Source organism: Megalobrama amblycephala, unplaced genomic scaffold (assembly GCF_018812025.1).
Source record: "Megalobrama amblycephala isolate DHTTF-2021 unplaced genomic scaffold, ASM1881202v1 scaffold306, whole genome shotgun sequence".
Lineage (NCBI taxonomy): Eukaryota > Metazoa > Chordata > Actinopteri > Cypriniformes > Xenocyprididae > Megalobrama > Megalobrama amblycephala.
Genome location: NW_025953342.1, coordinates 347,114 through 365,492, shown reverse-complemented (window position 1 = coordinate 365,492; position 18,379 = coordinate 347,114). Strand labels below are relative to the sequence as shown.

Here is an 18,379-nt window from a genome sequence, read left to right as displayed (position 1 = left end):
ATCCATGTAATGCGTGAGCACAAATCTCTCCGTTCGCACGTGATTTCCTTTGTTCTCGCACAAAACTGGACGCGCACTCTCAAATATACAGTACTGTTATGAACTGCCGCTCCTCTCGCTAGATATTATGTGTGCGCGCTCAAACTGTGTCCTGTGCACTCGCGAATCTCTAGTTGCTCTTGCACTAGAAATTAATTCGCTTCTGGATTAAATGCTTTCAAAGTTTATCAACCAATCAGAATAGATGACTGATAGATGAAAATGCTACATGGAATCCACTATTGGCTGAGAGTGAACTGCATGTGGAATTATTTTGACAAAGATGGATATTTAATTTCTTTAATATTATTAAATATTATAATTGTAATCAAATGTAGCCTAGGCCTATCTTAGAAATGGCTCAGAATGAGCCGCTTGGATGGTTTATGTATTAAGTTAATTGTATGTCTAACTGAATCACATTGCAGGTCAATCCACTCTAAACAATTTATCCAAAACCAACATATTACACAATATCATGGACCAAAACATTAATTTAAATTTTAATTTAAAAGAAAAGATTGAACAACTAATTTAATGTTGTAAGTCGGTCTATTTAGAAATGTGGTGTCACATTTCAGAAAATCAGGTGTGTTTTATTAGGGATGGAGCTAAACTCTGCAGGACAGTGGGTCCCCAGGAGCAGGGTTGAAGACCTCTGATTTAATGTTTGCAACACAGAAGTAGCAATAGTGTGCTGTTGAAAACACTTTGTCAAGTTGTTTAAAACATAGCTTACATGATCACTGGTTTCAGTGGCAGTGCAAAAGCATGTTTAAATATTCCGGTATGATCATAAAACAAGATTTAATAGACATAGCCAAATCGTTGTCATTTAGGAGTAAGATCACATTCTCTTAATGATTAATCATGCATACCTGTATGGGCTTATTGGGTTCCAAACATCAAAAGTTCCTCAAAAGAAATCCACTTGGTGGTATATTTGATCTCCACATTTTAAGTATTTAGGGAATGATGATCTGACCCTGATCTAAATAGTTCTGTCTTAAATCAGAAGATATTTTTGGTAACACTTTACAACAAGGTTTCATTAGTTAACATTTGTTAACTGCATTAGTTAGCATTAACCAATAATGAACTGCACTTCTACAGCATTTAGCCTATTAATATTTGTTAATGTTAATTTCAACATATAAAGCATTTACCCTATTGATCTTTGTTGATGTTAATTTCAACATTTAAATTCAACATTTCAACATCTAATACATTATTAAAATCAAGTTGTATCTATTAACATTAGCTTAGTATATATATATATATATATATATATATATATATATATATATATATATATATATATATATATATATATATATGTATTTCAACACAAGTACACAACATATATGACCACATTAACTTTAAGAACCTTTTTTGTAGTTTGTTTAAATAAATTGCTTAGAGGGGTTTGACCTGTAATGTGATGCAGTTAGACTAGGTTATTTAAATGTACAAACCATCCAAGCACCCCAATTCAGAGTCATTTCTAAAGTCACATTTGATTAATAATATTAAATTGTAAAGAAATTAAATATCCATCTTTGTAGAAATAATTCCAGGTGCAGTTCACTCTCAGCCAATAAGATTCCATGTAGCATTTTCATCGATCAGTTGTCTATTCTGATTGGTTGATAACCTTTGACAGCATTAAATCCAGAAGCGAATTAATTTCTAGTGCAAGAGCACGGAGAGATTTGCGAGTGCACAGGGAACAGTTTTATCGCGCACACACAATATCTCAGCGAGAGGAAAGACAGTTCATAAGAGAGCACTGTATATTTGAGAGCGCGCGTCCAGTTTTGTGCGGGAGCAAAGGAAATCGCGCATGAGCAGAGAGATTCACGCTCATGCATTACATGGATGTGCTTTTGCGTCACAATAATGCGCTCTCTACATTTGTCAGTAAAATAATGCCATAGCTATAAGGCTCTTTGAAATATATGAAATAAATTGATTAGTAATTATTGGTAATGAAATTGCAATTCTTTTTTTCCAAATGTTTATTACAAGTACTAAATTGTTAATTGAAGATCCACAAAAACTGGAATCGAGGAGCAAAAACCATTACATTCTTTTGCCCGTCACATTCCTACAAATGTCAGCATTTTGTTTGTATTGTGTGAGCTCTTGTTGGTATTGTCTCTTTATCAGGAAGCCAGAAACGTTTTGTAATTAAGCTATGATTAGTCATTTCCATTTAACAAACCCTAATTGATTGCCGTGGATCTTGCATTTCCTGCTGCTCTTCTGAAGCATGCATTCTGTGCAAAGGCACTTGATCTCTAATTTTGTGATCTTCCTATTTTCTTCCCCTTGTCTTTCCTCAGATAGAGATTAAGATGAAGAAGACTGCAGCCATACATTGGGAGAAACTGCAAGGAGAAGGCACACTTTCTAACGTGAAGCACTTTACTCCCAGTTAGTATTGAAAAGCACACAGAATAAAGCCAACATTTCCTTTGATTTTGCCAAAGTGGGTTAAACCAGGTTATTGTTATTTTCCCTGTTATTTCCATCTATATTTATTAGACCAGTATCCATCATCCTCCCACTACACACGCAACTGGGACAAGTTGGTGGGTGAAATAAAAGAGGAGGAAAAGAACGAGAACCTGGAGGGGGATGCTGCTCTCAATAAGCTGTTCCAGCAGATCTACTCAGACGGCTCTGACGATGTCAAGCGGGCAATGAACAAATCCTTTGTAAGTATTGCTAGGCTGCCCATGTATGCATAAATTTTGATCTCTCTTTTGATGTTCTCACGTCATCTGTTCACATTTTTTAAATGGTATGATTTGTGTGCAGTACAGTAAACTATGGAAGCCCGTTTCTGCCACAGTTGAGTAAAAAAATCTAATTCTGTAAGTCATAATAATGAGAAACATTCTCGTAATAATGACTTAACATCTCATAATAATGAGAAACTTTCTCGTAATTATGACTTAGTATCTCATAATAATGAGAAACTTTCTCGTAATAATGACTTAGTTTCTCATAATAATAAGAAACCTCTACACATGCGCAGGGCAGCAGAGCAGAAGGGCGTGGCATGCTAGCGACATCCGCTGGTCAAAGTCTCGTAAATGCGAGAACAGCAAACATGGCACATTCTGCTTTTCCCTGAGAACAGGGAACGAGACTCTGCGTTGAACAGAACGCATTGGGGAACCGTCACGTGACCCAGGTGTCGAAAGCACTATCCAACAACTCCAATTGCTATTGGCCGGCGACAGCCTATGACGTCATACGGCGCGACCCGGATGTATAAAGGGAGCGCCTGGAGAGACGGTCACTATCTTATCGTCTTGAGAGACTGTTCTGAAGGCAGGCAACCTGAAGCATGGCAAAGGAACGCAGAGTCTCGTTCCCTGTTCTTAGGGAACCATGGTTACATACGTAACCTGAGACGTTCCCTTTCGAAAGGGAACTCTACTCTGCGTTGAACAGAACGCATTGGGGAACAATATACCCACGCCGCCATGCTGGAGGGGAGTGCCTGCCAAAAAATATGGCTGAGGCAAAGGCCTCAAGGCAGTTCTCAAACTGCCCAGCAACTCCCCCTCGGGTCACACCAGGCTGTCAGTGACAGCATTCCCTTTGGCCAACAGCCCAAGCTGACCTTCCCACAGGCTTCTACCTTTCTCTTTTAACAAATAGAGCCTAGAGAAATGCTAAGGTGTCTAGAACCCAATTTTCTTGTGAGAAAAGTGGTTCCTTTAAGGGAATGTGGCCAAGGAACCAAAGGGAACCTCGGCCAGTCACTCATGAGGGGAGCGAGGTCACCCTCATTGCCACCAGGGAGGCCGACCTGGTCTTATCAGGGAACAGACTCAGTTCCGGCCAACCCTGTCTGAATACAGAGCCTCTAAAACGCATTCTTCAGGAAGATAGTAGGTAAGAGTGACTGCAGAAAGGCAGACACCAGCTCAGCCCCACGCGTAGAGATGGGCATCCTGGAGAGCAGAACTCAGCTGAGTGCTATGAACCCTCATATCGAGGGGAGGTAATCCGCTCAACCTAGGATCTACCCAGTGCTTAATTAACGCACTGAGGAGGCTGTGCGCTGAAAGCCCTGAAAAGGGGAGCACAAACCAGCCTGGGGCTGACCCTAAAGACGGGGCCTGATCAAGGCCAAACCATCATAATCAGCTTAGGGAGCTAAGCACTATTACAAACCCCAAGGGGAAGTGCAGAGCTCACCTAACAGGTAGACTATACCCAACACAATCCGACGAGCAGTGTACTCAGTAAAAGCACCTTCTACTCTTTAAGCAAGAGGAGTACAACGTACGCCAACACGTATTAAGGAAGGCCTGGAAGGCCTATAACCTCAACAAACACGTGGCATCAGCTCGTGGCAGTGTTTTAGGTCCCAAGCCTGGTAAACAACCCGCAAAAGAGGGGGTTGAATCTACCACTTGGGCCCCTGGCCAACAAGGTGTAAAGAAATAGTTCTCAGAGAGAAATACACCTAAACAAACGCCAGTGTATCCAAAAGGCGGCCCGTAGGCTTAGCCTCCCTCAGGACACAAGGCGAAAGTCTCGTGGCCGTTTCCAGGAGCACAAGGTCCAACCTAATCTCTAGGTGGCTCTTGGCTCAACTAGAATCATCGACTCAAAGAGGCAACAATAGGTTAAACCAAACCTCAGTAAGGTTTCACTACTGACATTTCATCCTGAGCCGCACAGAAAACACAAACTGTGCCAACATGTAAACTAAAACGGAGGCCAGAAGAGGCCTACCGATTCAATGACACATGGCTTCAGCTCGTGAGTTTCTAGGGGACCAAGCTACAGGGAACCAGCTCTAACCCACTAGCTATGGGAAGCTAACTACAACCTGTACTAGGCTACACTTTCCAAACAGGCAAAGTACCCTAAGTTCTGAGACTAAAAGGGAACCAAAACAATCAACATGGTCTAAGGGAGGCTAATTAAGCCTACCACCTCAAACAAACATGCTGCAGGGCCTGAAGCAGTGTATAAAACAGTATGTGAGCACTGATATCCATGAAACAGCCAATACAACACTATTGCTAACTAGAAAGAGGCTTAACAATCTAGCCTACAATCACTGTATATGCAATATAGCTGATAAACGGATAACTGAAAGGAAGCTGACAGATACACACTTTAAACAGAAAGTGATCTATCCACCCTGAGTGTGCAAACCAACAGGTGAAGCACTCAGTGACAACAAAAAACTCTCCTAGCTGGGGCTTAAAGGGGTCACCAAACACTTAGATAGAGGCCAGGCTTTTCTCAAAAAGGGCCTACTATACAAAAGCAGGTGTCAACCTGTGGCAGCATATTAAGCTCACATACAAATGTAGGGCAAATGTCTAGAACTTCAAAGGAACTTTGATATGCATGCTTTAACCCTCTGGAGTCTGAGGCTGATTTGGGGCCTGGAGAAGTTTTGACATACCCTGACATTTGTGCTTTTTTCAGTTGTTCATAAACATATTAATGACACAAGTGTCATTACACTGTATTCAGCACAAACTAGGCTACCATAATATGTGAGGAACATGTGTGTACATGTTTGTGTTTTTGAAGGAATAACGTTTATGCGTGGTTACTGAAAAAACAAAAAACTTAAGTCACTGATATAAGGCCAATAAAAGTATAGTATCTGTGTTCACAAGACTTTTGGGTATTGAAGGTTGTAGACTAGAGTTTTTGCTTCAAAATTATGTAAAATTTATGCTGACTACTCTTTCATTTATAACAATATATTGATTTAGTTTTTGTAAGACACTTTTTGCCAGGAAACACGGTATGCGAGGAGGCGTGAATCTCCATGAATAATGGCTCATTCTCACCTGTGAAGACAAAAGAATTGAATAGTAATGACCTGAAAAGACTTGCATATTAATGAGGCATTTCAGTCAGGTAGGCTGTGAAAAAAACCTTGTGATGTCTCAAGCTCATCATGGTATATGAAACATACAGAATTTTATTACAATATAAAATAATGGTTTTATATTATACTTTAAAATATAATGTATTTCTGTGATGCAAAGAGTCTGAATATAGGCTTTTAGTTTAAAAGCATGCACATTTGGAGAAATATAGGATTCTCATATGTTTATGTCAATTTTCTATACAGAGGAGTTATTTTTTATTTAATATTCATTGTTATCTCTATGAGCGCTGGTGTTTGCAATTCATACTGCAGCCGGAGGGCGCTCTGTGCATTTTTAGTCCACAAATTCACCTAAGAAGAAGACGATATTCCATGAATGGTGTTTACCAATTCATACTACAGCCGGAGGGCGCTAAAGAAACAAAAACTCACCTAAAACTTATCAATAGAAGAAAACAAACAGGAATTTACTGCATGTCTTCCAGAGATCGCTAACCATGGCTTTTTCATCCAGATAAACACTTTTCAAGGCAATAAATACACGATTGAAATGATGAATGCATGTGTTGTCTCTGAATTTGCCTGTGAATAGCGCTGGCTCCGTGGGTGTGGCCGCATTAGTGGGTAATGAGCTGAATCACGGACTTCTGACATGGCTCTCTTTTCATACAGATTACATAAACACAGAATGTTTGTTTTCGATTTGACTTGCACGATTTAAAACCTGACATTTCAACGTTTTGTTAGACATAAGTATGAATTTTTTGTGATTAGTATTCACTAAGTTACACTTCATTTTCTGAGAACTATCAGATTGGACTTCGTTCAGAGGGAGATGAGAGATCACGCATCATGTTATTTTTCTTTATTTTACAAAAAGCACAACATTTTGTTTTTACTCTGAGTGTATACAAATAAAAGGAGATATTCTATAGTTTCAATTGATGTATTACTTATGTCTCTATGACAAAAAATGACAGAGTATTTTAAGTTTGTTTTGCTGCAATGTGAAAAAAAACATGCAAAACGCGCCGGCGCGTTTTCAGACCTCAGAGTGTTAAGAAAAGGAGAAAAACGTATCCCAACCACAGATTCTCAAATCTGTTCCAAGCCTAGAGGACGGAGCTAATTGCATCGTCAACTCAAGGAAATCAAGTAGCTTGGAAGAGAACATTTTTTCTCACAGCATGAAAGTTCTAGAGAGTGGGGCCTAGCAAACATATATTGCCAACACTATCTGCTCGAAGATAAGGGCCTACCACCTGAGAAAACAGCATCAGGTTTTTTAACAAAACAGTCTACAACCTAGCTGTTAAACTCATGATTGCACCTACATATTATTAGCAAGGGGACAATTTGGGCAAACAGAAACAGGCCACTCCCTCAGGAGGAGGCCAGAACTACAATACATATGGGAACTTAACTTCACATACACCATACGCAACCATAGTCCTAGCCCAAATCAACTGAAGTGATGAGTGCCAGCTCAAACTATACTGAAGATAGCCGAACGGCTGAACATACAGAGAAAAACTGAACAGCAGCCATTTTGTGGCTTGCTCAGTCAATCTCACACTCCAGTTCTGCCCAAAGAACCCCTAACACATTTACTGTTACACATTCAGGAAATGAAACAGGAATAAAAACAAGGTCAAATTTTAAACCAGACCCTGTCTTACCTTACCGTGGCTCGCAGACCAAAGAATCCGTTTTCATTCCTTACCAAAGGGGAAGAACGATATCCCTGGTTCCGTATATCACCGAACCTTTTCACTATCAAGCCAGAAGGCGGGCCTTCAGAAAGAAAATTCATCATCGGCCAGCCACTGGCCTGACTGTTCAAAGGTGTTATCCTGAACGTGCACAGTTAAAAATGTATCCCGGGAGGACAAAGAGAAGGGGCGAAGGAAATTTTAACTAAAAAATTCCCCTCGCCAAGAAAGGGGATCGATCAGCGACGTTGATCGCGCCGGCGATTGATCACCTCTCTCAGATCACCTCTCCTTCTCTTCGCATCCCGTTGCTTTTGCGACTTACTCCGTGGTGGAGGGGGCGCTCGAGCGGCGACACTGGATCTCTGACCCTGACTCTGAGCCTCGGCTCGAGGCGGGCCAGAGCCTCCCGGCTTTCTGGGCCCAAAATCGGACCTGAGCAGAATGCACTTCTTAAATGCTGCTGAGCGCACCCTCGCTTCCCTGAACTTTCCGACTACCGCCTCAACGGAGCCACCGAAAAGCTCAGATGGCGAGACCGGGGCATCGAGGAGAGAGCCCTTTTCTCTCTCCCCGATGTCCGCCATGTTCAACCACAGATGCCTCTCCGTGGCCACCATAGCCGCCATCAATCTACCAATCGAGGCGGCCGTCTGCTTGGTGGCCCGGGGAGCGAGATCTGTGGTGTGGCGCAGCTCAGCCACCGCTTCAGGGGACAAACCCTGCCCCTGATCCAGGTCCTTCAGCAGGTCAGCCTGGTATGCTTGTAACACCGCCATAGTGTGTAAAGCAGCACCAGCCTGACCTGCAGCAGCATATGCTCTGCCGTTCAGACGAGATGTCATTCTAAGGGGTCTGGACGGCAGAACCGGAGCTTTAACACTCTGAGGTCTAAAAACGTGCCGGCGCGTTTTGCAGGTTTTTTTTCACATTGCAGCAAAACAGACTTAAAATACTCCGTCATTTTTTGTCATAGAGACATAAGTAATATATCAATTGAAACTATAGAATATGTTCTTTTATTTGTATACACTCAGAGTAAAAACACAATGTTGTGCTTTTTGTAAAATAAAGAAAACTAACATGATGCGTGATTTCTCCTCTCCCTCTGAACGAAGTCCAATCTGATAGTTCTCAGAAAATGAACTGTAACTTAGTGAATACTAATCACAGAAAAATTAAACTTATGTCTAAAAAAACGTTAAGATGTCAGGTTTTAAATCATGTAAGTCAAATCGAAAACAAACCTTCTGTGTTTATGTAATCTGTATGAAAAGAGAGCCATGTCAGAAGATTCAGCTCATTATCTGCTAATGCGGCCACGCCCACGGAGCCAGCGCTATTCAGACGCAAATTCAGAGGCAATACGTGCATTCATCGTCTCAATCGTGTATTTATTGTCTTGAAAAGTGTTTATCTGAATGTAAAAGTCATGGTTAGGGAACTCTAGAAGACATGCAGTTAGTTCCTGTTTTCTTTTCTTCTATTTATGAATTTTAGATGAGTTTTTGTTTCTTTAGCGCCCTCCGGCTGCAGTATGAATTGGAAACTCCATTCATGGAATAGCCTCTTCTTCTTTTAGATGAATTCGTGGACTAAAAATGCACAGAGAGCGCCCTCCAACTTCAAGGATGAATTGAAAACACCAGCGCTCATAGTAATGACAATGAATATTAAATAAATATAACTTCTCTGTATAGAAAATTGACATAAGCATATGAGATTCCAATATTTCTCCAAATGTGCATGCTTTTAAACTAAAAGCCTATATTCAGACTCTTTGCATCACAGAAATACATTATATTTTAAAGTATAATATAAAACCATTACTTTATATTGTAATAATATTTTTCTGTATGTTTCATATATCATGATGAGCTTGAGACATCACAGAAGGTTTTTTTCACAGCCTACCTGACTGAAATGCCTCATTAATATGCAAGTCATTTCAGCTCATTACTATCCAATTCTTTTGTCTTCTCAGGTGAGAATGGCCCATTTTTCAGTGGTGATTCACGCCTCCATGCATACTGTGTTTCTTGGCAAAAAGTCTTACAAAAACTAAATCAATATATTGTTTTATATGAAGGAGTAGGCAGCATAATTTTTACATAATTTTGAAGCAAAAACTCTAGTCTACAACCTCCAATACCCAAAAGTCTTGTGAACACAGATTTAATATACTTATTTTGGCCTTATTTCAGTGACTTAAGTTTTTTGTTTTTTCAGTAACCACGCATAAACATTATTCCTTCAAAAACACAAACATGTACATACATGTTCCTCACATATTATTGTAGCCTAGTTTGTGCTGAATACAGTGTAATGACACTTTTGTCATTTATATGTTTATGAACAACTGAAAAAAGCACAAATGTCAGGGCATGTCAAAACTTCTCCAGGCCCCAAATCAGCCTCAGACTCCAGAGGGTTAAGTGTCGGTGCACTGCCCGTGGCGAGATAGTTTGCGAACGTCTCGTCAATGGGAGGCATCGACACATACCCGTACTGGCCCAATCCCTCCACATCAGCGAAATTCCCCCGCTGATGCAGATGAATCCTGGCCGAATACGGGTTCTTCCATGCCGCCTTAACCTCAGAATGCATGTCCGGAAGGAATGGAAGGCTCACTGGAATTACGGGGTTGTGATCGGAGAGAAACCGTTCGTCCAGCCTGCCGCGAGCGGGCTCTCTCCTCACGCGCTCACACGGCAGCTGCAGCCTGCCGGCGGCGCGCTCCACAACCTCCAGTAATTCGACATATGCTGGACAGGGGGGCTTGGACGAAACAGAAGCGACCTCAGTCCCTTCTTCCTCTTCCATAGCCACCTCCTGCTCTCAGGGGCTTTCAGCCAGAAGAGCACTCGCTCCTGGATCCGATGATGTCAAAGAAAGGACATCATCGTCATCCAGGAGCTCATCCCCACCAGCCACCGCCTGAGGTTGAGAGACCGTAACACCTCTCTCAAACTTGGCGGCGAGCTCCACCTGTGAGCTCCATGAATGCAGTCGCCGCTCTGCCTCAGCGCGAGCGGGACCAGATCCACCGGGCACAGGTGTTGACGTCTCTCCCCTCGAGAAGAGAGCCAGGCGGGAACGGAGCGTTTTCATAGGAAAACGTTCACAATTCTCACAGCCAGCGTCCTCAAACGCTGCCCGTGCATGCTCCTCTCCCAAACAGATAACACATAGGGTGTGAGGATCCTCCGGAGTCAAAAACGTCAGGCAAGGATCCGCACACTTCCTAAAACGTTTCACTTTGTCCTCAGACATAGCTAGACAGGAAATACTCCCTTGGAGAAAACGACAGTGCAACGACACAAACAGTCCCGAAAGACGAAAAAGATAGTGACTGTCTCTCCAGGCGCTCCCTTTATACATCCGGGTCGCGCCGTATGACGTCATAGGCTGTCGCCGGCCAATAGCAATTGGAGTTGTTGGATAGTGCTTTCGACACCTGGGTCACGTGACGGTTCCCCAATGCGTTCTGTTCAACGCAGAGTAGAGTTCCCTTTCGAAAGGGAACATGATATTTTTAGTGATATTTGTAAACTGTCTTTCTAAATGTTTTGTTAGCATGTTGCTAATGTACTGTTAAATGTGGTTCAAGTTACCATTGTTTCTTACTGTATTCACGGAGACAAGAGCCGTAGTTATTTTCATTATTAAACACTTGCAGTCTGTATAATTCATAAACAACTTATAAATCTCTCCAACAGTAGCATTAGCCACGGAGCATAGCCTCAAACTCATTCAGAATCACGTGTAAACATCCAAATAAATACAATACTCACATAATCCGATGTATGCATGCAGCATGCATGACGAACACTTTGTAAAGATCCATTTTGAGGGTTATATTAGCTGTGTGAACTTTGTTTATGCTGTTAAAGGCAAGCGCGAGCTCCGTGGGCGGGGGAGCGCCAGATTTAAAGGGGCCGCAGCATGAATCGGATCATATTTATTGATGCCCCAAAATAGGCAGTTAAAAAAATTAATAAAAAAAAAATCTATGGGGTATTTTGAGCTAAAACTTAACAGACACATTCAGGGGACACCTTAGACTTATATTACATCTTGTAAAAAAACGTTCGATGGCACCTTTAACATGTATTTTGCAGATGAATCTAGGCTATTTGATGTGCTGGTTTGCCTAGACATAGGCGCTGGAAAGCTTTTCTAATATAAACCGGGTCCTAAAGCACTTGGCCAGTCATAAACCTTCATTCCAGTGATATTCCTACAGAAAACACCTTTTAAGATGTTTATAACTTATTAGAATGTATGCAAAAGACAGCTTTCCAGGTGAAGCGTTCGTTAACAGAGTTGGATATGTAGGTGTGTGTTGTTAGCCTGTTTGAAATCCATGGATCACCACTCTGTGTTTCTGCTTGTTCATACACAAAAATACAAACGAATGTTACAAATGAAGACTATATCACGTCTCATATAGGCTACTGATAATTTATCAATAATGTTATTTATTTAATGATTTTATAGATTACACTTTTGCAGAACGTGCCATGGTTGCGGAGTTCTCGCATTTGACCAGAGGATGTCGCTAGCGTGTCACTTCTCCGCTGCTCTGCGCATGCGTAGAAGTTTCTCATTATTACGAGAAAGTTTCTCATTATTATGAGATACTAAGTCATAATTACGAGAAAGTTTCTCATTACGAGAACGTTTCTCATTATTACGAGAAACTTTCTCGTTATTATAAGATGTTAAGTCATTATTACGAGAAAGTTTCTCATTATTCTGACATACTAAGTCATTATTATGAGAAACTTTCTCAATATAATGAGATACGAAGTCATAATTATGAGAACGTTTCTCATTATTATGACTTTTAGAATTATATTTTTTTTTACTCAACTGTGGTGGAAACGGGCTTCCATAGTAAACTGTAAAGAAAAGAAAAAAAAAAAAAAAGACCAAATTAAGATTTGATAAACGTAGAAAATGACGAGCACTTTTTAGTCTCTGTGGCTCTGCAGTTTAATAACTCTTTGTGACTACCACTTCAAAGAGTGGTAGTCTACTGGAATCTGAGCTGCTGTCTTTCATGCAACAAACATGACACATTTAGTAAAGTTGTAAATTTTCAATATTCTCCCACAGATGGAATCAGGAGGCACAGTCCTCAGCACCAATTGGATAGATGTCGGTAAACGGAAAGTAGAGATGAACCCACCTGATGATGTAGAGTGGAAGAAGTATTAAAAGGAGTGGATGACATCTTGCACACTAACATCACCAGTTGTCCTAATGTCCTTATGCTGTTTTTTCATTTGGTTCTTTTTGCTTTCACACTTTCACACTGCTTTCTCCTTTGTCAGACCCAGAATAGTCCTGGGCTACAAAAGCATTGTAAGTCTAAGTAGATCATAGAACCATTGCCAACAATGGTCTCTACGATCAACTTGGCTCACAGTGCTTTTGAGAAATGCAGTCCTGGACTAAAATGTAATTTAAAATGATTCTTCTTTAAAATAAAACTTCTCAGTCAAAAATTAGCTTTAGTCTGGAACCAAACTAGCCCATTACATTTTTAAAGCATCACGCATGTTTTAAAAATCACACATTTAAAGCAACCGTTGAGTAGCTTTAATAAAAAGCTCTTTAGCCACACTGAATATCTTAGGCTATGTTAGGTCTCCATCTGTGAAACATATGTGCCTCAATTAATGTTGATTTCTGTTTTAATGTATTTCATGGTTTCCTAAATATGATTTCAACATGCTGTAAATAAATTTTTTTGTTCTCTGATTAGGTGCCCTTGGTCTCTTCTATATCAATGTTTGTCCATCCTCAAATGTACTCTTGCATATTTTAAAGAAATTGAATATGTAATTAATTTTCCGTCTACACAAAAGAGCTTTTCACACTGCGCTTAACCCCGGGTTACTGCCGTTCTAAACACCACTTTTAACTCTGGGTAAAGGAACGTTTCACACTTGTAACTTAGAAGTGGGGTTAGCACCGCTTTTTACCCGCGGTTATGAAACCCTGCTCCAGAGCAGGGTTAGCACCACTTTTGCAGTGTTAACCCCACATTGCAGTGCCAAACTTGTACAGTGTGAAATGATGCAGTGTTAGAATGTTACAGTTAAGGCATCTTTACACAGAAAAAGAACTCTGAACACAGAAACCAACTCTGAAGCGGCATAAAATCACAAAAATGTGCATTTACACAGACTGTTTAATGCTCCTCTGAAGCGGCATAAATGCATTTACACAGGAATTAAAATCGCGGGAAACAATGCTTTGAACATAAGTATTTCAAAACTAACAGTTTTAACAAAATTAATTTAAAAATAATAAAATAATAAACAATGAAATATAACTCGAAATAAAAAAAAAATATACGAACATTTAAAGTAGTAAACTGCGTGCTATATCTCACGCTTTGACGTTTGTCATAATAAAAATTGAAGGATGCAACAAAAAATTATTAATTATTACACCGGGTAGTTCACAACAGGATTAAAAGAGGTCGAACATTTTTTTTTTTTTTTTTCCAAAGAGACAGAAACAACAAATGATGCTAGTATCAGGCAGCAGCAGATCACCAGACAGACCGTCGTGTGTGGGTGAAATATCGTCCTCTCAAGGAGATGATTTTTGGAATATAATATAACAGTACATAATCAAAGTGATGCCGATTGTGTTAAGCATTTACCTTATCTGAGAGAAATGTAGCATTGATCGTTGATCTGACAGTCTCTTAATAGGAAGATTACAAACGGCGAAAGCCAATTGATGACACACGACGATTCTCTGCTGTTATTTTGGTGGTTTGCTTCACGATGTGAGTACAGGACTCTTTTACTTCAATGCCCCTTGTTGGAAGACATTATTTTTATTATTTGCCCTAAGTTATATGTTTCGTCTCCTGCTTCTTGAATCTCGCGCCGCCTGAGCTGACTGGAATGCTTTTGGTTGTCATGACAATGACGTAGTTTAGAGCGGCTATATTCCGCGTTCATTTACACTGAACCAGAACAGTATCAGACTCGCCTTTGATACTAGGGGCTGAGGTGGGTCAGACCCGGCGTATTTTAGATCTTCTTTAACACGGCATTGCGTCTTTACACTGAATTCTGAGCAGGTACAGACCCGCTTCAGAACAGCCATAAATCGGCTGTGTAAAGATGCCTTTAGATGTTTGGCAACAGACAACCAATCACATACTCACATTTGCCTGCTTTTGACAGTCACAGAAACACTGCGCATAAACAGTAAATTCAGCGATTGAGAGGAAAAATGTCAAATGCTGACAGAAAACATAACCATTTGAGTGAAGAGACATTTAATTATTACCTTTTATAGTCTGAAATGTCCATTCAGTATAAACGTGATAGTACAGTTGTCAATACAAGGATGCTGCAGTGCTAGAGCTATGTAAATAGGTCGCATGCTGCGTTTATCCAATCAATTACACTGAAACCGCAAATATGCAAAACATCAGCTTATGAATACACAGGATTAATTGTTAACCCTGGGAAAATTATCAGCAGTGTGAAACATTAAAAAAGATAACCCAGGATTCAATTTACCCAGGGTATAGAATGACCCAGGGTAAACTATTTCAAGTGTAAAAAGCCCTAAAGAGGCTGAAACTGCACTGAAGCTGACAGTAGTAAATATACTACACCAAATGACAAAATATTTGATGGATCGTGACCTCTGACCTCTGACGTGACCTATGATCTGACCTTATGACCTTATGAATTATGATATTAGCCCTCGGGATATTACCCCTCCCTCCAAGGTTGACCTTTGACATGGGTTGTGAATGTGTCCATTGATTCCCGGGATTTTTGAAATACCTCAGATGTTGACCTGCAGGTCATTAATGATGTGGAACAAATTGATAATTTTTGAACTTTGACCGTGCAAATTGTACATCCTTAGGGATGATTTCCGGGGGTTGAGGGTCACATGTGTTGAGCAGATTTATTGAGCAGATATCTGCATTCTGGCTCATCTCTGCGTATGTGACAAAAATAAGATTTTAATGAAGAAACAGCCAGATCAAAATAACAAAAGAATAAACATGGTACATTTTATAAAATAGAATACACACACACACACACACACACACACATACACGCATTTCAAAAAGTGAAAAACATTCATATCTCCAAAAGATTATAACACGCCGAATAATAAAAAACAAAATTTATTTTTACTAAATTTACTGAAACTGATTATTATTTATATAAAAACTTCAAAGATGTCAGAATGGGTTAACAATTGCTTTTAGCTTGAAATATAAAACACCCAAAATGTGGACATATAAGTAAAGGTATATTCATTTTAACAACGCCATCGCAAAAGGAATTTTATGTGTAGACATGTCCAGACATGTTGGGGTTTCCATGGTTTATGTAGGGTTTACATAGACTTTTTTAGTTTTCTGTATAATCTGTCCCCATGTACCGTAGTAAACGTTTTCTTCTTTATATTTTCAAAAATATCATTTAGTATAATTTCAAAAGGTGTTTTGCAAATGGGGGGTGCATTTTGGTAGTTAATTAAAAAAATCTAAAAGAAAAAAAATTGCTTTTAGTTTATACTGAAATCTCTCTCTCTCTCTCTCTCTCTCTCTCACACACACACACACGCACACGCACACAGACACACACACGCACACACACACGCACAGACACACAGAGCCTTGCATAAGACTCAAAAGTGAAAAACATTTGTATCTCCAAAAGTTTCTAGCAGACTGAATAATAAAAACACTTACTAAATTTACTGAGACTTAGTTTATAATAAAATAAAATTAAATGAAAATTCAAATAAATTCAAATAAAAATATCTTACAGTTTTCAGTGAGTAGGGTAAAGTGTTCCTTCTTGATGTCCTTAACACTAAATGGTTTTCTCATTGTCTCTCCAAGTGACTTGCAACAATGCATGATAGTGTCAGAGACAGAGGGGGGAGAGCACTGGTCAGTGGGGGTAGATGAAACAATATTTTGTTCAAGCTAACTTTTATTTTTAAAGCATAAATGTAAAAGTTTAAATTACATCATTTAAAATGAAACAATTGTTCAAATTAAATCTTTTTAGTTTTTAAATTATATTTTTGAAGTCTTAATAAATCAAACATTTGACATTTTATTATCAGTGTATGTGTAAAAATGTATGGGTCTCACAAGCCATCTCTCACATTGTGTAACATTTTCAATAATTCAATATGAAAATCACCAAGCATTTTCAGAGAGAAACAATGTTTTCATTCAGACCCTGTGATGCCTGGGGTTAGTTCTATAAAAGGAACTTGTCTCTATTTTAAAATTATTCTAAATATAAATAATATCAAATATGTTGCTGCTAAAAATATTTAAACCAGGGCTCTGAACCGGTTTAAGGAACGAAAACGAAAACCGGAAACGAACGAAATTTTGACCGGAACGTAACCAGAAACGGAAACGAAATCAAATGTAATCGTTCTGAACAGAAACGGTAATTTGAAATGCCCATTAACCGGTTAATAACGTTATTTTATCGTTCCGTTTAATATTTTGATTTGGCAGTCAACCAATCACGAATTCAAATAGTACAGCCTGTGCAAACGTGTGAAATGCCTGCGCTCATGCTCTACAGTGAGATACCCGCGCTGACGCGCTCAGGCTCAGCTGTCAAGTCATCATAGGTTAGGTAAGTCACAATGGCAATGCTGGCATTAGTTTTTCCAATGATATATGTCACCAACCGTCAAGTATTAGGCCTACATTAAGTAAAAATTAATGTCAAGGAATATGCAGCTTGTTGTACCAGCGAGTACAATTTCAACGTCACATCACGATCCGCAGCGCTTCTGTGAACGGAGAAAACTATAGGCCTACCTATATAACACACATAAAATAAAAGGGAATATTTAAGCCTATAGGCTACGTGAAATATTTCACTTAAATAATTAGGTCTACAGATTAACAAAGCGAAAGTGGTTATTTGTGGCGCACTCCAAAGATCTAGAAAAGGAAACAGACATTCTGCTTGTTTTCGTTATTTGTGTCTTTTGTAAATGTATGAATTATGTCTTGCTTTTACCTGTATGACCATTAATTACGCAGTAGACCTACAGTTTACTGTCTTATAGAAGGAAAACAAATCCAGTGCTCGCGCCGGCGCCTCGCGCGCGCACACTAATTTTTGCATTGCTTACTTGATATCGCAGCTGTTGAATATTAAAATAAAATAATCAACCAAACGTTACACTGCTCAATTCAATTCTGTAATATAATCTGCCGTTTAGCACCCGTGACCACCGCCTGACTGTGCTGTTATATGTGAAGAATGATGTTTTACATCGATAATGTGAGTGAAGTACAAAGCTCATCTAATAAATAATAGTTTAGCATTCGTCTCGAAAATGAAAACAGTTGGATTCATGCCGAATGAGAAAGGTAGGCTACATTCACTTTAAATTAATTCGTTTTGCATCATATTTAGTTTTATTTCCAATAAATAAACCTGTTTCTCGCCTTGAATATAGCAATAGAAGCTGGAATGGCGTTAAAAAAGTAAATATAATTTTTTTGTTGTTAATTTGTTTTTGCTTGACGTTTATATAGCCTAGCCTGAATAGTCCAACTGTTAATTTTAGAGGTTTTGTTGTGGAGTAGCTACATAAATAATATAGGGCAGTTTTGTTCATAATTTATGTTTACAAACATTATAAACAAAGGTGTTGGCTAATAATGTAATATAATAAAATGCGGCCT

General features: G+C 39.4%; 1 protein-coding gene across 2 annotated transcripts in view; it reads left to right on the top strand.

Moving 5' to 3' along the window:
- sugt1 (SGT1 homolog, MIS12 kinetochore complex assembly cochaperone) overlaps window positions 1-13,407 on the top strand; it is a 50,569-nt gene extending 37,162 nt beyond the window's left edge. For both annotated transcript variants that reach the window (XM_048179666.1, XM_048179665.1), the window contains 3 exons: window positions 2,385-2,475; window positions 2,587-2,759; window positions 12,760-13,407. In XM_048179666.1, the coding sequence (XP_048035623.1) occupies window positions 2,385-2,475; window positions 2,587-2,759; window positions 12,760-12,861 (366 nt within the window). In that variant the 3' untranslated portion in view covers window positions 12,862-13,407. The remainder of the gene's footprint in view (window positions 1-2,384; window positions 2,476-2,586; window positions 2,760-12,759) is intronic.
- The last annotated feature ends 4,972 nt before the right edge of the window (window positions 13,408-18,379 follow it).